The sequence below is a fragment of the Bactrocera oleae genome, chromosome 6 (assembly GCF_042242935.1).
Source record: "Bactrocera oleae isolate idBacOlea1 chromosome 6, idBacOlea1, whole genome shotgun sequence".
NCBI classification, from domain to species: Eukaryota; Metazoa; Arthropoda; class Insecta; order Diptera; family Tephritidae; genus Bactrocera; species Bactrocera oleae.
The window spans coordinates 34,451,237-34,473,636 of NC_091540.1; the positions used below are offsets into that span (position 1 = coordinate 34,451,237).

Sequence of the window (22,400 nt, forward strand, 5' to 3'; positions counted from 1 at the left end):
ATTTTAAAAGCTACATACTTCATTATTCGATAAGATACTGCTTAATAGCGAAATATTTACTAATAAATCAACTCAACAGATATTAGTATGATAATCATCTTAGTGCTAGTGAGAGCTGAGCTGATGTCACTGTCATATACCTACATTGAATAATATGAAACAATATATACACCCACCAAGAAAGGCGTAACCAATTTTCACCATATATCACAATTGGTATAAGGAGGATAAGAAAAAGTTTGGATCAAATTCGACTATTTCGCATCTATGTTTTCATATATTAGAAGTACTACATCTATACGCTAAATTCGAATTCAAAATCTCCGTTGTTGGCTGTTCTATAATATAAATAAACTAATGACATCAAAAATTACGATATGTTGGAAGGGCGCGTAATTGTGGTCCGATTTGGCCGATTTTCAAACTATATTATGAGGACAATGTGAAGGAATATTATAAATAAGTATGAAATGGCTAAGTTCGGATGTAACCGAAGATTTTAAACTCTCCCAAATTGGAAGGATCAAAGCCTGAGAAACCTTCAGGTGTAGATAAAACTTTATACTAAACTAAGGAAAGTATCGCCGTGATTTCATCCATTTAAGCCAAAAGGATACACTGTAATTAGAAAGAGATTATTTCTGCATTTCATTAATGTTTCTTACTTATTGACCGATAGATTCGGCATAAAGTGAACCGGAAGTTCTAAGAGTTAAGGGCTAAGAGAAGCGTTGACTCAATTTTACCCATTTTTGCTACAACTTATAATTCGATTGCGACAGTTTTTATACGTAAGATTAAATACCTTGTGGTCACTGTTTTTCCAAAGTTTTATTCCAATAACTTCAGTACTATTTGATTTGTATAATAGGTAGGTAGGTAGGTGGAGTGGCTGTCTAACGGTGCACCTAGGCCTATAGGAGGCCCATTGTGATACCACCGGGACTAATGTTCCCTCACTTATCGTCTCCTCTCTGAACCAACCTGTGCTCCTGATGAAGCTCATCAGTATAAGTAATTTTATATTAGCAACTTCTGATACGTCGTCAAGAAATCCACGACCGATAGTTGCGATTCTTTTCCTGTATATAGCTTTACATTCGCATAGAAGATGTTTTACAGTCTCCTCTTCTTCTACTTCTTGGCAGCTTCTACAATAGTCGTTGTAAGGTACACCTAGCCTGCTGGCATGTCTACCAATTTAACAGTGACCTGTTAGTACCCCAATCAGAGTTCTTATATCATTCCTTTTGAATTTTAATAGTCGGTTTGTACGACTCACTCTCCTTTCCTGCCACGTTAGTCTTCTGGTTGAACAGGTTATTGATTGTCTCCACCGAGACTTTAGTATATTTATAGCATGTTCGGTGATTAAGTGTTTGCAAGGGGCATAAAAATACTCTCTTTTTCAGGGGTTAATTGTAACGTGGTGCCTGTTCTGGCTAGTTCATCTGCTTCACAGTTACTAGGGATATCACTATGCCCTGGAACCCATTGCAGGTTTATCGTAAAGTAGGATGTTAGATCCTCTAATAGATCAAGACATTCTTTCACTATCTTTGATGAGACCATAGGAGACTTGAGTGATTTCAAGGCCGCTTGGCTATCCGTATAAATATATATGCTCCTTGTTGTGAGCACACTTTTTGTCAATACAACAAGGCTTTTTTTGATTGCTATGATCTCCGCCTGGAAAACACTGCAGTGGTCTGGTAAGCGGAAGGCGATTTTGATGTCTAAAGTTGCAGAGAAGACACCACCTCCCACTCGATTATCTAGTTTGGATCCATCCGTGTAGATGCTAATTCCTGCATTCCTGTCCACCTCGTCCCTTTCCCACTCCTCTCTGGTGGGAAAGGCAATATTGTGGACGGAATTTAGCTTCAATTCTATTGGATTACGGAAATCCGTGGTTTTGGGTAGAAACGGGAACGATCTAAGTATCCTAGAATGTCCCTTGTTGCAGGCGACTAATTGGGAGGATTTCCTTGTCTGAGAGCAGACTTTGCTACCACTTGCTTACAGAACAGGTCTGCTGGCAACAAATGTAGAATGACGTTTAGTGCCTGGCTAGGCGTTGTTCTAAGAGCTCCACTAATGCATATACTGGCTGCTCTTTGTATACTTTCCATACGCCTCACCGCGTATTTCTTATCCATTATTGGCCACCATACCAATATACCGTATGTCATGATTGGTCTGACAGCTGCTGTATAGAGCCAATAAGCTATCCGAGGCGTTAGCCCCCGTTTTGGGGCCCACCATCCTTTTACAAATGTAGAGTGCTCTGGCTGCTTTCTTCACACTAGCATCCAAGTTTTGTTTCTATGAAAGCTTTCTGTCTAAGATTAGTCCTAGGTAGCTTGCCTTATCTCCAATTGTTAGTTTGCAACCATTTAGTACTGGCGCCGTAACTACTGGAGTGTTATGCTTTCTGGTAAACAATACTAGCTCTGTCTTACCAGTATTTAAGTGTAATCCGCACGATACAGCCCAATGGTTTATATCGTCCAAGATCGTTTGCATAAATTTTGCGAGAGTATTAGGGAATTTACCTCTAACCGATACTGCCACATCGTCAGCGTAGGCCACAACATGTACCCCCTTCTTTTCTAGATCCCACAGCAACTTATTCATTGTCAGGATCCAGAGAAGTGGGGATAACACGCCTCCTTGGGGTGTACCCTTTTGGACGGATCTGCACATCGTTGACGCTCCCAGATTTGAAATTATTGACCTGCTCGTGAGCATCTGTTCAATTAATTTTCTGAGAGGTTCAGAGATGTCCAGGTCCTTAAGCGCACTCAGTATGGCCCTAGGCTGGATGTTATTCAGGGCTCCTTCTATATCTAAGAAGGCAATTAGAGTGTATCCTTTAACTTCTAGAGATTTTTCAATCTCCGCCACCACAGAGCTCAGCGCTGTTTCTGTGGATTTTCCTTTAGAATACGCATGCTGCGAACCAGCCAACTTGTCTGGTTTTAGTTTGTTTCTTATATGTACTTCTATTAGCCTTTCCAATAATAATAATTAATAGGTCTGAACACCTTTGGACTTGTATGCGAGCTTTTGCCTGCCTTAGGTATGTATATTACCTTGACTTCCCTTCAAAGCGAAGGGATATAGTTTAATTGCAGCGCCCCCTTAAGAATGGTATTTGTATACTATAAAGTGACAAAATCAGATGGAGTTTAAAAGTTAGTTGTATGGGAAGTAGGCATGGTTATCATGCGCCCGTTTTCACAGTGTATAAAAAAATATTTGGATTATCTTACACACCAAATGTGGTTGAAATAGGTGAAGTACTTCTTGAGACATGAGATTTCACCTAAAGGTGGGCGGCGCCACTCTCATTGTCCAATTTTTACAACGCTATTGTTGTATGCTTGTGGCGCATTTGTTCGGTCAATAACTGGGGAGTGGGCGAGATTATTATCTGAACAGGCAGACAGCCACCCGGATTTCAACTCGTCTCGTCATCGCAATCATTTATATTATATACTATTTATAATATATATATAACTCTATATCTATCTCGAGTAGTTTTAGTTTAAAAACAACCGTTAGGTGAACAAAGCTATTATACTACCCCTTTCCGAGAAGCATTATGTCTTCTCTATACTCTAACTAGAATTTATGGTGTCAGTCTTAATAGTTTATTTTCATCATAACATAATAACATCCTTTAATGATTAACTGTCACAAGAAATGTTATCGTTAATCAAAGAAGTATTGCATTAAGAATAAATTACGCACATCGAAATTATATAGTACCATACATTCTGAAGTTTTCTTCATTTGCGAACAAAACTAATAACAATACATCAGCAATGACTTCTTTCTTCAGCTGAAGTCATTTTGTAGGCTCTAATACTTTCTAACTTAGTTATGATTACAAATACAGTTTAAGATTGAATCGTAATTCTCACATTTCCTTCATTAATGCAATATTTTATTTATTACTCTATATTTTCCCAATAAATATATTTAGTTTCAAAGGCACACTAACAAATAAGCGAAAGCGTTCCAAACAGGGACAGCTACGGTTGTTCACTTTTCCCTATCTGGTTTGACCTGGTGACTACATTTTCTACATTCTTATATTCAATGGTACCTTATGATGAAGTATTAAGTAGTGTTGTAGTTTACATACCTCCAAGTCTATTTCTGCCCATAAAAAACGTAAGACTTTAAAAATGAAACACCAAAGTAATTTACCTTAGCCTAAAAGTATGCTACTAATTAATGTTAAAAAATACGCACAAGGTGACTGAGTTGTAGGGTTTCTAAATATTGTTTATTATTTATTATTTACAAGCATTTATGTGTACACACTATTATATGTGTCCTAAAGCAATTTACCAAACATACATCGAAAAGAAGTTACTTATCTATAAACAAGTTCTAAGGCCGATATAAAGTTATAACGCACAACTCTGGAGATAGTAAGAAAGCTATTCAACAATTACAATACAAAATACCAAGACCAATTGTCAAAACGCCTTATTATTAGAGAAGTGCTGATATAGAGCGTGTTAATAATTGCACCAGCACATAAATCAAGATTACTACACTATTGCAACGAAGAAGTACCCATGTTAACTTCTGGAGCTGGACCACCAAGACTACTCACGCTTTTTAAGCGTAATCCTAGTACACACCAGACATGAAGGAACAGTCCAGACAGTAGACTCGACCCAGTTAACCTGCTTTAAAGAAGGGGAGAACTTTCCTATCGGCCGGAAAGGATGAAAAAATACCCGTTTTCTGAGAGTAGTTGTTATCTGCACTCACTACATGGTAAAAAGCAAAGCGATCAAAGGACTCTACTATGTCTTATTGCAAAACACTAGATTTAGAGTTTCACATTTGCTTATAAGAAAATATATATAACATATTTCTAACCTTAATAATGGGTTTATCGTTAAGGCTGATTATTATAAATGGTAATAATATTATAATAATTTCCAAAAATGGTAAGGAAATGCTAAGTTCTGGTGTAACCGAACATTTAATACTCTTGTTACTTCATATTAAAAATTTTGGGAAAGAATTAAGCACTGATTGCTATATGAAATCGTGAAAAAATTAAAATCAAATTTGGTATCTTCTTGAATAATATTGAAGATCACTAATTTATACTTAATTTTATTGCTATACAAGTATACTTGTATTATAGTTCGCGTGAGCTAAAATTATATTCGGTACCTAGGAGCTTGAACAGTTTTGGTTCGATTTGGAAAATTTTTGATCATAAGATGGCCTACTATAAAGGGATTATTCGGCCAAAGTGGTATGCCCAAAGTAAAAGAGTCAAATGGAATTTAAAACTGTGTTATATGGGAAGTGGGCGTGGTTGTAGTCCGATTTTGACCACTTTCATACTGTATCATGAGAATGTTAGAAGAATGTTATGGGATTTCACCCTAAAGTGGGCGATGCCACGCCCATCATAATATTTTGATCGCGGCTCTTATAACGTACTTCTCATACCATCTCGGGTAAAATTTAATGTCTCTGGCGTATTTAGTTATTGATTTATCGCGTTTTAAGTAGTTTTTACAGTATCGTTATATTTGGAATACGAGGGGCTACAGTTTTATAGGTTTCCGATTATTGGCATTTTTTGAACGTGGCAGTGGACATATTACGCATCTTTAGTTATCGCTTACACAGACGGACAGACAGACAGTCACTCGGATTTCCACTCGTCTCAACATCCAGATCATCTATCTATATATAACCCTACATCTAACACGATTATTTTTTTAAGATACAAATAACCGTTAGGTGAACAAAACTATTGCACTCTTAAGCAACATGTTGCAAGATTTTAAAAATATCATTTAAGTATCATGATGCAACAACCTACGTATACAGTGACTCACAAAATTGATCATGGTATCAATATGTACTTAATCGATGATTAAAAAGTCGTAAATGCTTTGATGTTTTTTAAATTTTGCCTGTAATTACGCACCCTTGCTTTTCCAGGTCCATTCACGCTCATCCGATCCCAACCGATTAATTTTGGTCTCGTCCGACTACACGACCTTCTCCCAATCATTTGTATTTCAGTTCTTAAATTTTTTGGCAAAATTTAGCCGTCTCCCAATGAGTAGCGGTTTTTTGACTTTTGCAAGGCCTTTAAGACCAGCATTTCGTAATACTCTGCAAATTGTCTCTGCAGAAACCTTTAAATTATAATTTTTTCTTAGGCTATGGCACATTTCCACGGCATTTTCGCATATGCCACCTCTTATGCTTCTAACAACGTCCTGTTCCTGAACTGAGCTAAGAAATATTTTACGTTCTGTCCATGTCTGCTAAAAATATCAACAACTATGTATAGCGACGGAAAACATATAAATTTTTTCTCTTCCCATTTATTTAAAAATATTAATATTATTATATTTTATAATATTATTATATTTACTCTTCGAACGAAACTCTTAAAAACGATCACGGTTGCCTTCGGCACATTGTTCAAATTTTACTTTACCGCTAACTTTGGTGACGCCGTAAAACATATTGGTAAGGGTACCTCAAACACCAACCAATATAACTATTTATACAGAATTGTGTTTGACTGCATATGTGATACGGAATGAAAAAAGAAATGGCTTCTCAGCAGAAGCGTGATCAATTTTGTGAGTCACTGTACATGCATTAGAGAAATAAACTCCCAACTGAAATTCGTTTAAGTGCACTTTCCGAAACTAATTTTTATTAACTTTATTAGTTAAAAAATAGGCGCTCAGCACATTTATAGACGGCCTCAGAGTTTACTATTTACCGTTTTCTTATTATTTATAGTTATTGTCTTTTTTGCTCTTTTTTTACTCTTTTGTTTGCTTTGGCCGCATTTAGCCAATATTATAATTTAACTATATTGATGTTGGCGCTGTCGCTGCCTAGGCCGTTTTCCAACTTAAGACGCAGATCCTTGAATAGCTGATAACCAAGCCAATGCCAACCGCATTCCAGCCGCAATCGGTGCGCTTCCTAAGTAAGCGCAAATAAATTCCGAATAATATTGCAAAAGTTTTGGCACCGCGACTGTGGCAGGCCAGACGTACCGTTGCAACGGCCAAATACTAATGCCAATAGTGAAGGAGCGTAAACTTTCTCAGCAATGTGTTCATGCAGCGTAAGTTTTCGCTTCGCAACGCAAATTGTGAGACCGATATGAAGAAATTGGATTTCGCGCTTTCGTGAAAATGTACTGGAAATTCGTTTGAAAATTTGCATTTTCGCCCCACCACGTTCCACTATGTTAGCGACCATTGTGGGCCAATTGCTGCATGCGACCCATTGCCGTTGCTCAAATTTTCAATAATTTTTGCGTATTCTTGTATATATTCGTTCTACTCTGCCTTCTCTGCGTCTCCGTAATATTTATTTGTTTACATATATTTTCCCCTGCAATTTGGTAAATTTGATTTGACGTTTCCACACAAAGGCCAGCAATATTCCACAACTATTAACAAAGCATATGTATGTATATATGAGTAATAATTGGAAATATTGTGGAAATTCGCAAAAAAAATTGAGTTGCTCTTCAATTTGCGTTGGTCTCCTTTTCGACGTACGTTCTTAATGAACTAATATATTTTAATTAGGTAAGGGGGTACTAAATTAGGAAGGAACTGAAAATTTTGTTTCAAAGGCAAGTTAGATGACAGAAATTTAGATGTACGAGGTGTGTTCAAAAAGTAACGGGAATTTTCGATTTTTTAAAAAAATAAATATTTATTCACTTATGCACTTATGCCAGCGCTTCTTCCAACCGTCGAAACACCTTTAAAACTCAATTTGCGAACTAATAAAGGTGAGATTGTTTCTAATACTTTGGGATCTCAGCAACTGAACAATTAAAAAATTCAATCATCAAATTATAACCAAATAAATCTACCTTCAGATCCCCGATAGTATAAATCTAACCCATCGAACACTAACATAAAATTAACTATAATACAACTAATGCTATTTAATTGACCAACCAGAAACGGTTTATTGAAAAAGCAGACCAAAAGTGGGCATTCTCTGATCTAGGAACAAATATTGAAATTCATTTTCTTTGCAAATTGGATGGGAAGTATTATCATACCCGGTTGTTCCAACCCAACAATTGGAGACCTATTATGTCGACTTTAATCTCATCCATTTGACTTTAACTTAGATAACCCAAGAATGAAAAAGTTATCGCTCATAAACTAAGCACATGTAGTACTTATACGGTATATTATAACTCTTTGGAAAAATGGGTGTACATTTATCAGTCTATACCTACAAACCATATATATACCTATGTACTGAATATATAAACATCCATCCAGCCGTGCTATTTTACCCGTATTTTCGGCCAATAATTAATATAAAATCGTAAAAAGCGAACAGCGAATTAATCGTATAAGAATTAAAAATTCCCATAACTCAAAGTCCTTATGAATCTAGGTGATAACATAACCACAAACCAGTCCATTTATCTAATCAGGCCTATTGACATCTCAAGGTGTAAATTTATTGTTGATAGCGATATCTGATGCGACGCACAGCCTTATAACGGTAACTATCTTGAGCCAACTCGGAACTTTTCGCCGCCGGCACTTCAGCAATATCATTATTGGAAGGTATTCACCATTGGGAGCATCCATACCTTTAGCGGCGGCAACTTCCTCAGCACCCTCAGCTTCACGACGATGACGACGGTACTTCAAGCGATGCACAGCCTTATAACGATCACCATCATCAGACGGTCTTCAACTCTGGTGCCAACTCAACTTCTACTGCAGGTAAGTATTCAGAAGATGACAATTCAGAGACTTCACGACAATGCCAAGTACAGAATCTCAAACGATGTACAGTCTTGTAACGGTAACCATCGTCAGCGACACGAGTTTCAACGCCCTCTGGTGGTATATATTCAGCGCTTGGCTCGGCTACTGGTAGCAAATATTCAACGGAAGGAGCCTCACGACGATGACGGTGTACCTTGAAACGTCTGACAGTTTTGTATTTATAAACATGTTTCGCTACACGAGTCTCAGTGCCCTCTGGTGGCATATAATCGGAGGAGGTTTCTGCTACTGGTGGTAGGTATTCCTCTGATGGTACCTCACGATGATAACGGCACTTAAGACGACGCACAGCCTCATCACCGACTGGTGGCAAATACTCGGCGGATGGCTCGACACCGTCAGCAGGAATACAGGCATACAGCGAATGTCACCACAAAGAGTTTCTGCAAAAATTATACATATTTTTTTTAACTTCCCGCTAAGAAAATTGAAAATTTTCTAAAAATCGGGAAGTTATTGGTTTCCCCCCATTTTGCGAAAATCGAGTTCTCAACAGATCTCGACGTTCTGAGGGTCGAGGAAGCTTCCCGAACATTAGTGTGTGTGTGGATGTATGTAAACCTCTTATATCTTTTAAACGGCTCAACCGATTTGAATAAACTAAACGGCATTCCATTTCGTGTAAGTTTGGACCAGTAGATTTCGAGAAATATCAAAAATAAATCGTTTTTTTTTTCGAATTTCTTCCAAACGACTTGACCGATCGACACCAACTAATCAGTTCTAAACCTTGAAAAAACACATCGTTTGTCGCAAACCGGGTCAAAATCGGGTGATTTACTTACGAGATATCGAAAACGAAAGAAATCACCAAAATTGATTAGTCTTTGAGAAATGTGGGAAATAGTGTTATATTAAACTCCCATTAAATTTTTGAGCTCGAAGATTTTTATCCTTTCTGTTATCAGCTCCCTTTTGACAAATTCTACATTTCGTTAAACGAGATTGTTGTTGAACTTAACACTTCGCTGATGTTAAGCTCAATGAGGCTGTTGGGTTAATGGTGGAGATTATATATTTTTTGCGGCCCTGATCATGTAAGAAATTACAATAGAATATTGAATAATTGAGAAAAACAAGAAGAATTGTGAGAGAAGCTGCGACCATAACCATAAAAAATACTCTTTATATGAAATATTTATACAACAGGAACCAGGAAAATCATAACAAAATAGGAGCGTCGATAATGTCAGCCGCTTGAAGTGTTCTTCGAGTAGCTATGTTAAGTACACGAACAAATTATGGACTTAATTTTTTACATTTTCGAATGTAATGTCGAGATAGGTACTTAAGCAAAGTATATAAATTTACTTTAAGAGCAATTTCATTTTAATGTTTACAATGTATGGAAATTCGAAAATATTCGCTTGACTCCTGAGATTAAAGTAATCTGTACATTAAACGCATTTTCTTCAATTATTATTGCGTCACGAATTATTTCTGCTTTTCCCTTATACCGGGCACTTAAAGTTCTCTACAAAGTATACGTATCTTATATCGTCAATAATTATTACAGTTTATGTGTAGACCAAACATTTTTGTTTGTGGTAAAAGCTTAGAAGCTTAGAAATAACACACATTTCTCAACTGCGATTTAAAAGAGCTCCTGAAAAGTAAGCTTAGGTAATAAAAAAGTAGTTGCAAATTCATTACATACGTATCTCGAATACCAGCTATCTACATCAAATTCATTTTAAGAACTTTTTGATGTTTTTGTCAGTCACAGTTTTCGACGTCCACTTGGTCGGAATTCATATCACCTTAATAGAACTCACCACTTAGGAATATCTCATTAATTGAATTTCTTAAATTGAAAGTAAAGTTACTAAAAAATGAATTCACTTAATTTTAAATTAAAATTCCTACTAAATGTATAGATTTCCTTCTGACCCCGAGCGAGAGTATTTTCAAACGCTTTGTTCAACGATTTTTTCTGAAGAAAGACGAAAGTTTGAATAATTTCCATCCAATAATTTAAGAAGTAGGTAGTTATTTTTCATCGTTATGCTCTATTTGAGCTTTTTTAAAATATATATATATATTTTTTTTTTGTGGAAAGAAAATTGAAACAAACAAGTAAGGAAGGGTGAAACCGAACATTGCATACTCTTGAAACTAGCGTTACGTATTACGCATATGGAAGATAGGGGTAGTATTGACCTGATTTTATCTATTTTTGGCTTACAGCCGGAAACTCGAAAATTTGTCTATTAGGTATATGAGGACTAAGGGAATTATTGATTCGATTCAATCCATTTTCGATATACAGGCATAATATTATCAGGACAGAATTCTATAATATATCTCAGAGATTGACCGATTTTTCGATAAATGTTCTCAATAGGAACTGGGGTCCATGTATTCGGTACCTAGGGACTTAAATGTTTTTCGTTTGATTTGGACAATTTTTCGTCAGAAGATGGCACACTTTAAAGGCACTATTCGTGCAAAGTTTCACTGCTTCTTGATTTGTATACTGGAAAGTGAAAGAATCAGAATTTAAAATTGTGATATATGGGGTGTAGGCATGGTTGTAGTCCGATTTTCATGCTGTCAATATAATGTTAGAAATGTCAATATAATGTTGCCTGCCGAATTTGGTTGAAATTGGGCTAGTAGGTATATGAGTTTTCACATAAATGTTGGTGGTGCTACGCCCTTCATCCAATTTTAACAGCGGCGCCTATAAAGCATTCTTCTATTTTCCGGTATAAAATTTTATTTCTCTGATGCATTTATTTATAGATTTATCGGACTTTTAGTATTTTTTAACACAACTGTTATGTGGGGAGTGGGCGGGGTTATCATCCGATTTCACCTATTTTCACACTGTCGGTAGGGGTGCGAAAAGGGGTATAGCTGTCCGTACAGGCGATGTCGAGCTCGAGATATTCAATATATATATTCTTCCAGTTACATGTTGCCCAACAGGACATTACCCGAACATAGGTGCGCTACTTCGGGGTGAAAATCGTTTGGTGCTAGGCGACTTTAACGCGCATCACGATCCTTGGCACTCCTGCCTGTCAAACGATCGTAGGGGGATGGAGCTGACGGAACAGATTGACGATTCGACATTCTGCACAATGAATGACGAAGCCCCCACCAGAATTATCGGCACCTGTAACAGCTCACTAGATATTACTAGCGGGGGTCTGATAAATAGTATAACATGGCGACCTATGCTAACTCTCGCATCAGACCATCTGCCCATAATTATCTCGATCGAGAAACCTCCCGACTTTATTTTTGTGGACAATCGTTTGTTAACTTTAATAAAGCTAACTGGGTCGGCTGCACAGAATTTACTGAGAGTACCTTCAACGCAGTACCCATTCTTATGGACGTCATCGTTGGCGAGCGTCAATTCCGCAAGGTAATCGCTGCTGCTACCGCTCGCTTCATACCGGCTGGTAGAATCGCGTAACTCCGCCCAAATTTCCCAGTCGAAGCAGCTGTACTAGCAAATGAGCTCGACATCTTACGCCATGCCGATCCCTGTGATCCCCGAATAAGAGATCTCAATTTGGAGATTCGGCAAATGGTAAATCATCATAAGCGGACAAAATTAATAGATCACCTGAAGTCCTGCAACCTCTTCACCGGTGTAAGCAAGCTTTGGACAACTGTCAAGGCCTTGACAAATCCGAAGAAACATGACGATCGGGTTGAAATTCAATTCGATGGCCATGCCTCCTCGCACCCGAAGAAGTGCGCGAGCTATTTTACCCGGCAGTTTATGCAGCACCCTTCGACCGACAAGGCCAAACGATGTGTTACCCGGCGGCTGAAAGACTGCGCACCACTTCCTTTTACCAATGGGGAGGTTCAGAGTGCCATCACAAAGGCCAAATCGTCTAAATCCTTGGTCCTGATGCTTATTCAATGCTTATGCTAAAACATCAACGGGAGTAAGCTACCTCACCAAAGTCCTCAACTTGTCGATGACCCCTCTTCAAATATCCGATATGTGGAATGTCGGAAGCGTGGTCCCACTACTGACACCTGGGAAACCCGCCAACAAAGATAAGTCGTCCGATAACTCTCCTTTCCCCAGTAGTGAAGACACTTGAGGCTTTGCTACTCACGACATTCACTCACCACCTGAGTCTAGCAGAACATCAGCATGGCTTCCGAAAAGTGCACAGCACCACCACAGCACTTAGCGTCATAAACGCCCAGATATTGCCTTAAATAATAATCCATGCCAAATTTTCTGAAGATATCTCGTTAAATTAACGACTTTTCCATACAAGCACTTGATCCGATCATTCAGTTTGTATGGCACCTATATGGTATAGTGATCTGGTCAAAAATTTTTTTTCGAAGATTACATTGTTGCCTTAGAAAATTTCGTGAAGATATTACGTCAATTAAAAAAGTTTCCCATACAAGCACTTGTTTCCGATTGTTCAGTTTGTATGGCAGCTTTATGCTATAGTGGTCCGATATCGCCTGTTCCGACAAATGAGCAGCTTCTTTGTTAGAAAAGGACAGGTGCAAAATTTCAGATCGATAGCATAAAAACTGAAGGACTAGTTTGTATATATACAGACAGACGGACAGACAGACAGACGCACATGGCTAAATCAACTCAGCTCATCATGCTGTTCATTTATGTATATATTTTATAGGGTCTCCGACGTTTTCTTCCGGGTGTTACAAACTTTGTGGCAAACTTAATATACCCTGTACAGGGTATAATTAAAACAAAACAAATGTTAACTTCGGTTGCACGAAGCTACAATACCCTTCACAAATACCAAATCTGGTAAAGACATCTGTCAAAATGAAAAAGCTTCCATTCAAACACTTGATTCCGATCAATTAGCAGCTTCTTAGGCAGCCCGCCCTCGCATAAGGGATTAGCCAATGTATGTTTTGTGTTCTCTGAACACTCAGCAGAGCATAAATGGACGGAGGGGAAAACACTTATATAAATACGTACACAAAAAAAATATCATCAATATCAAATATTCAAACCTTTCTTATAAAGTAGTAAATACGAAAGTGAAAAGTCATAAAGAATTTAATTTGAATAAATTTTATTATTCTTGCATTTATTTCTTAATATAACAAACTAATCGTAAAGCACCATCAGCACACGTGGGACTATTTTGTTTTAAAATTCCATATCTCATATTTACACATCATATATTCGCAATCACAACCATTTACTTGAAACCTATCATTTAACATGCGAGTTCATTACGTTTTTAAAATCTACTGACGGTTACGGTACTTCAAGCGACGCATTGTTTTATAACGGTAACCATCCTGATCCAATTCAGCGCTCTTCACCACGGGTACCTCAGCATTATCATTACTAGGTGGCAAGTATTCACCATTGGGGGCATCAATGTTTTCAGCGGCGGCAACTTCTTCAACAGCTTCAGCTTCACGACGATGACGACGGTACTTCAAACGTCGAAAATTCTTATAACGATAACCATCATCGCTCAAAACGGTCTTCAACTCTGGTGCCAACTCAACTTCTAATGGAGGTAAGTATTCAGAAGATGGTAATTCAGAGATATCACGACGGTGACGAGTACGGAATCTCAAACGACGTACAGTTTTATAACGGTAACCATCGTCAGCAACACGAGTTTCAGCGCCCTCTGGTGGTATATATTCAGCGCTGGGCTCGGCTACTGGTGGCAAATATTCAACGGAAGGAGCCTCACGACGATGACGGTGTACCTTGAAACGTCTGACAGTTTTGTATTTATAACCATCTTTCGCTACACGAGACTCAGCGCTCTCTGGTGGTATATATTCGGAGGAGGGTTCAAATACTGGTGAAAGGTATTCCTCTGATGGTACCCCACGACGATGACGGTATTTCAGATGACGCACAGCTTTATAACGGTAACCATCGTCGGCAAGAGGTGCCGATTCATCACCGACTGGTGGCAAATACTCGGCGGATGGCTCAGCTGGTGCTGATTGGGCGATGGCATATGCAATAAGGCACGCAGCGAGTGCGACTGCGAAGAGTTTCTGTGGATTAAGGGCATTAAGATATTTTAGTGTTAAAGGACTTGAGAGCAATAGTAAATACTTGAAGCGGTGTTAAGTCGTAGCTTAGTATTAAGTGAGTGGGACAGTTTTATACTTTATACTCACCATTTTCTTATTATCCTTAAGTACCTACAATATATCCTGTCAAGTTATAATTTGTTTATTTTCTTGTTCTGGGTTTGTGAACGTAACACTCTGCAGTTGGTTAACTCAATGATATCACTATCGAGATATTTAGAATATTTATAGTTGGCTAGATGATTGAAATCGGGTCTGAAAATATTTAGGTTGCCAACTCATGTCATATACTTCAATAGAAATTAGGTACTGAAGTAATTCATAAATTTATAAGCAAAAAAGCTGAATAAAACTATAAGCAGAGCTACATTCCGGGTACATCTGTGTGCTCATCTGAATCTGGTTTGGGCAAATAGAAACGCTGAGAATGGTATATGTAGTCACATTATGGCAACAACAATGAGGCTTTCAAATTAAATTTATCTATTTTCAACTCCTCCACGAAAATTTCTTAATTTATTACCATTTTAAGGGGCACTTGTGCAAATTTAATAGCATTATTAATTATTAAGCACAGTTTTTCGAACCGGTTTTTCAAGTAGCCCATAGTTCAGCGTTGCCCACCTACGTATGTATAATACATACTCGTAAGTAGCAATCACAACAGCGCTATTCATTTGGACCGCTGGCTCTGTACTGTAATTGGCTACTGTTCACCTGATGCCATTTAGGACATCAAATTGATCGATCTGAATTTTACAATTACTGTTTAATGCTTCACGAATAAACATACGAAATATTTGCTGACGAAAATAAAGCTAAACTGCTGAGCGATTAAGCATTAAGGCAGAAAAATTACTCGGACAAAATGCTAAATCATGTTATCAGCATATTTGCTTTGAACTCATCTCTACAATCGTAACAAACATAAGTGCTAAGGCAAATTCTATGTAAAGCTTCGTGATGATTTGGCTTATCGAGAACTATATTATTGAGTTACGGTTTTCATAATGAAATAAATTAGCAGAAGGAAAACAAAGCGACCGCGATCTCAAAGCTCTTAAGTGGCATTGTATTACGTAATTTATATTTCAATAAAGAGTAGAGCATAGGAAACGTAGTCAGCGAAGAATAATTACTTCGATTTTGCTAACCTGACCTTGGCTGTAGTGTATTGCTCGCAAAGGCATACACTTCTACAGCCGCCGTCTATTCTTTGCATATATATTGTAAAATTACAATTACAATAAAATTTCTATAGCATAAACTTTAATTAGAAACATTTTTATGTACATTAGAAGCTACTTCACTTTTTGGATATCTAATTACGCAAATGGAATCCAAATTAGTATTGCCAACTACCTACTTGGTTGAAAGAGGAGGTCGAAAGAATGCCTGATCGCAAGCGACCGCCCTGAAGTAATAATTAAGCTCATAGTGATTCCAAGTTAGTCGCAATTCGTTGAATCTAAAACCATACTATTACTATCAGGTTTCAAAAATAAAATAGCATATGCCGACATTTTCGTCGCCAAAATTATAAACAAATCGAATCATCATTTTCATTATCAAGATCTACCACATTATTTTAGATATTATTTTAAGTGATTCCAAGAGAAGCGCTACTCGCGGAACCTAAAATTCTAATATTACTACAGTATCCCAAGATAATTGCACTTCAAAAATTGCAAAAATTTATGGTTCAATTAATCGGGTAATCAATTCACCGATACTCGTTTAATTGAACAATTCATTCAATTATAAGAATCCCGCTTAATTGGACAACCTAATCAATTAAAAAATGCATATGTGCACTTTAAGTAATTATTTAGTTTTTATACTCTCGCAACTTGTTGCTACAGATTATAATAGTTTTGTTCACCTAACGGTTGTTTGTATCACCTAAAACTAATCGAGTTAGATATAGAGTTATATATATATAATGATCAGGATGAAGAGACGAGTTGATATCCGGATGACTGTCTGTCCGTCCGTCCGTCCGTGCAAGCTGTAACTTGAGTAAAAATTTAGACATATTTATGAAACTCTGTACACAAGTTTCTGTGTACCGTAAGACTGTTGGTATTACAGATGGGCGTAATCGGACCACTGCCACGCCAACAAAACGCCATTAATCAAAAACAAATAAATTGCCATAACTAAGCTCCACAACAGGATACAAGACTCTTATTTGGTACACAGGATCACATTAGGAAGAGGCATATGCAGTTTAATTTTATTTTTTTTAAGTGGGCGTGGTCCCGCCCCCTAATAGGTTTAATGTACAGATCTCCTAAACCGCTAAAACTATAATAACAAAATTCACCGAAAACGAACGTTTTTAGCACCTCTATCGACAGCGTGAAAATGGGTGGAATCTGGTTACAACCTCGCCCACTCCCCTTATAACGGTACCGTTAACAACTACTAAAAGCGCAATAAACACACCAGATACATTAAATATTATCTCTGAGATGGCATGAGATAACTTTATAGGAACCGCGTTCAAAATTAGACAGTGGGCGTGGCAGCGCCCATTTTCAAGTGAAAACCCATATCTTGGGATCTGCTTAACCGATTTCAAACAAATTCCGTACATAACATTCTTCTCATTATCTATGTTATAGTGCGAAATCGGATTACAACCATGCCTATTTCCCATATAACACCATTTTAATTTCCATATTATTCTTTCACTTTCCACTATTCAAATCAAGCAACAATGATTGTATCTTTACGTGAATAATGCGTTTAAAGTGTGCCACCTTGTGACCAAAAATTGTCTAAATCGAACCAAAACTGTTCAAGCCCCTAGGTACTGAATATGTGGACCCCAGTGGCTATAGTTGACTTTTTACCGAAAATATCGGTCGATATGTAAGATATATAATAAAATTCATATAATAAAATAAATAAATGAAACTCTCGATAATAGTATGGTTTTGTGTCAAAAATGGGTTGAATCGGATCAATACTTCCTATAGCCCTCATATTCCTAATATAAAGATTTTTTAACTTCCGCGTGACTTTATACCGCATATATCGGCCAATATGCGAGTTATCTCAATGGAAATAAGAGAGTGTGTTTTATGTTATTTAAAATTGATCAAATTGGGAGAAAATTTTACCTAGCCCCCATGTAACTAATATCAGGATTTTCGAAATTTCGTCTGACTTTACTCCATTTTATTGGTGATGGTATGTGAGTACCTTAGTGAAACAGGTGGAGCAGTTTATTAGTCTGTGGCATGTTAGTAGTATAAGGTATTGGCAAAAATTAATCAAGTCGGGTTAATACTCCCCTTAACTTCCATATACTACTTATAATGTTCTTCGTTATTCTAACCAGTTTTATGCCGGATATGTCGGTCAGTGAGTATTAATTTTTTTATACTCTCGCAACCTGTTGCTACAGAGTATAATAGTTTTGTTCACCTAACGGTTGTTTGTATCACCTAAAATTAATCGAGTTAGATATAGGGTTATATATATATAAATGATCAGGATGAAGAGACGAGTTGAAATCCGGGTGACTGTCTGTCTGTCCGTCCGTCTGTCCGTCCGTCTGTCTGTCCGTCCGTCCGTGCAAGCTCTAACTTGAGTAAAAATTGAGATATCTTTATGAAACTTGGTAGACATGTTTCATGGTACCGTGAGACGGTTGGTATTGCAGATGGGCGTAATCGGACCACTGCCACGCCCACAAAACGCCATTAATCAAAAACAAATAACTTGCCATAACTAAGCTCCGCAATAAGATACAAGACTGTTATTTGGTACACAGGATCACATTAGGGAGGGGCATCTGCAGTTAAAATTTGGAAGCAAATGTTTTTAGCACTTCTATTGACGGTGTAAAAATAGTTGAAATCGGGTGGCAACTCCGCCCACTCCCTATATAACGGTACTGTTAAAAACTACTAAAAGCGCGATAAATCAAGCACTAAACACGCCAGAGACATTAAATTTTATCTCTGAGATGGTATAAGATGACTTTATAGGAACCGCGTTCAAAATTAGACAGTGGGCGTGGCACAGCCCACTTTTAGGTGAAAACCCATATCTTGAGATCTGCTTAACCGATTTCAACCAAATTCGGTGCATAACGTTCTTTTCATGTTTCTATGTTATAGTGCGAAAATGGGCGAAATCGGATTACAACCACGCCTATTTTCCATATGACACCATTTTAAATACCACTTGATTCTTTCACTTTCCACTATGTAAATCAAGCAACAATAATTATATCGGCGTAAAACTTTGCGTGAATAATGCAATTAAAGTATGCCACCTTGCGGCCAAAAATTGTCTAAATCGAACCAAAACTGTTCCAACCCCTAAGTACTAAATATGTGGACCCCAGTGCCTATAGTTGACCTTCTACCGAAAATATCAGTCAATACACAAAGAAATCTCAAACGAGTATACCATTTGACTTTGCGAGAGTATAAAATGTTCGGTTACATCCGAACTTAGCCCTTCCTTACTTGTTTTATATATAAATGTACTTTTATATGATTTCCGTTTTTCCACCTGACTTAAGACCGTTCTGGTTGATCAAAATGTAATATTGTAACGAGATTAGTGGATAGTTTTCTTAAAAATTATTTGGTTTGACGCTGAATTAGAATGAAATTAGTATACACCTTGGTCTGAACCTCACACCTTCATATGTATAATGAATTCCAATTATCTGGTTACGTTTGTGACATAAGCTTATATTATAAAATTTAGCCATTGGTCGAGTTAATATCACATGCATACTTATGTATATCGCCTTTCAAGATGTTCTTCTATATAATTTTCGCTAACGAGAACTAAAATATAGCAATAAAACTGAGACTAAGTTTATGACCTTTAATATAAGTCGAGAAGATACCAAATTTGGTTATAGTTTAATCCCGATTTCGTTTAATAATGGTTTAAGAATGGATTCTTGCTCACAATTTTTCTAATATAAGGTTTTGCCACACCTGAAGGAATTGCCAGGCCTTTGATTCTTGCGAATTGCAAGAGTATAAAATTCTCGGTTCCGCCCTAGTACCGATTATCGGGGATATATTGACCCTAGCTCCTACATATTTTATGTAAAAAATTCAAACTTCCGTTTGGCTTTATATAAACGTAGAATATTAGATATACAATAGTTTAATGCCGAAAATGTGTGAAATCGGTCCACGAATTTCCCCAGTTCACATGTACTACTTATGGTATAATTTCATAATTTAATGAAATTAAATGGACAGTTTTTCTTAAAGATAATGTGGTATATCGCTGCATATGAATGAAATTGGTCTAAACTTTTGTTTAAACCTTATAACCGTAATATACTGACTTCCACTGCTCTGGTACAACAGCAACCTCATATAATCCACATATTAAATCTAGCCCCTTTGGTTCAGTTTATATCACATATATCATGTTTTAGTTAAATAGCTTCTTTTCATTAAAGTTAACATTTCGGAGAAAAAAATAGTATTGACACTAAATAAAACTATGATCAATAACATAAGTTAATAAGATACCAAATTATAATAGAATAATGAATGTTGAATTCTTTCGCAACATGTTGCAGCACAGTAAAGTTTTGTTCACCAAACTGTTGTTTTCATCACCTAAAACTAATCGAGATAGATATAGATTTCTATATACGTATATTTCTTGTAATATTTGATGACCCCATCGGTTTAAATGCTACTGTCTATTATTTCAGTTTTGCGACACATGATATGAAGGTCATGAGGTCACAGTTAAACTCAAGAAAATAGTAGCAGTATGTTGCAAGAGTACGATATGTTGGGCAAGTTGTAAACACTGTTCAACATAGAACAAAACGGCAAGATCCCCAAATTCGCTCTGAAGAGCAAATAAGAAATACTCGAGGTCATAGATCTCGGCGCGAAGACCCTGAGGTTCGATCTGTTGAGCAAGTATAGGAATTTAGAGCGCATACGTGATCTAATGTAAAGAAAACATGCAAGAAGAAATCCTGAGATAAGAAGAGAGGAGCGTGATGGAGAAACACAACGTCGACAGCTTAGTAGAAGGGATATGATGGAAGAAATTTTCAATCAGATACGTTTTAGACAAAGTCAAGTTCGCCATTGTAGAGATAACCCAAAAGAGCAAAGTGAAAACAAAAAGTCCCAACGAATCCGATTAACGAGAGAAAATAATGTTATAGAAACTGATAATAGTGGCAATTTAACAGATTTCAAAAACATTTATTTCCAAAATATAAAGACGGGCCCTACTGAAATATGTATTTGCTGCGGCGGATTATGGTTTGCGCAAGGTCACCCAAATGCTAAATCCGTCTTCTTTTTAATGCAAAAATTTTCTTCGGAAGATGGAAATTACAATTTTTGTGCTACTTGCAAAAATGCAATTATTGAAAAGAACGTTCCACAAATATGTTTAGCAAACGGTCTAGACTTTCCTGAAATACGGGATTGTTTGAAAGATTTAACCCCAATTGAAGAACGTCTCATAATGCCTAGATTGCCTTTTATGATCATCCGCCCGTTAGGATATCAAGGTCTGAGTTCTCTCAAAGGTGCTGTTGTTAATATACCAATTTCTGTTAACAATATTGTGACATCTCTACCAAGGTCCTTTGATGAGGCTCATGTGATACAAATTCACTTAAAAAGGCGTTTGGAATACAATCATGATTACATGATCGATACCATACGCACCGCAAAGCATATGGAACCTTGCAATTCTTAGTGAATACCCCTCTGTATCGTGAGCACAATATACATATTAATGAGAACTGGATTTCAGAATTTAATAACCAAAAAGAAGTTCCGTTTGTTGCATTTGCAGAGGATTCCCGATTAGTTCAATATTTTCATGCGGCACAAATTTCTCATGATAATCCCTCAGCTAATAATATTCCAATGGGTCTTTTACCTTCCAAGCTAAATCCAGGTGGTCAATAAACTCTTCTGAACAATATTCCTGTAAAAACTTAGACTATAACCGTTTAGTCATAGCGCGAGGTGAGGACAAATTGACATAATTTAAGATATCAATCTATAAGAGTTGTTATTTGGAACAATTAATGGAACAATATACGGAAGAAGCGTACATGCTCTGAAACATACAGCAAAATAATACGTTCTGAAATTCGCCGTTTTGACAGAAGAGCGTGTACCATTCCAAAGTTGTTCTATGATTACAAAAAATTCGAACTGCTACAAATTAAGAACAGTACATCCATGGAAAACTTTTTCAAAATTCTAAATTAGAAATTTCTGATGTAGTCATATTTGAATTTAAACGATTTTGTACATTTCTTGTCTGATAGTAGAATAAATATGTCTTTTGATGACCATTTGTTAGCCCTTAGATTAATGATATAAAATTAATCTTAATTGATGAAATATCGATAGTAGGTGCTCGTATGTTTAGCTCTGTTGATGCGAGATTAAAGCAAATTTCCAAAACAGGCAGCCCCTTCGGTGGTATACCGGTCATAGTGTTTGGTCATTT

General features: G+C 36.9%; 1 protein-coding gene and 1 pseudogene across 1 annotated transcript; both read right to left on the reverse strand.

The window, feature by feature from the left end:
• Positions 1-8,523: 8,523 nt before the first annotated feature.
• On the reverse strand, positions 8,524-11,939 carry LOC118682357 (uncharacterized; annotated as a pseudogene).
• Positions 11,940-13,889: 1,950 nt separating this feature from the next.
• On the reverse strand, positions 13,890-15,234 carry LOC106618381 (uncharacterized). The gene is made up of 2 exons (XM_036370809.2): positions 14,991-15,234; positions 13,890-14,864 (listed from the first exon to the last, which is right to left on the reverse strand). Exons 1-2 carry the CDS (start codon positions 14,991-14,993, stop codon positions 14,085-14,087), a joined length of 783 nt encoding a protein of 260 aa, XP_036226702.2. The 5' UTR covers positions 14,994-15,234; the 3' UTR covers positions 13,890-14,084.
• Between the last annotated feature and the right edge of the window lie 7,166 nt (positions 15,235-22,400).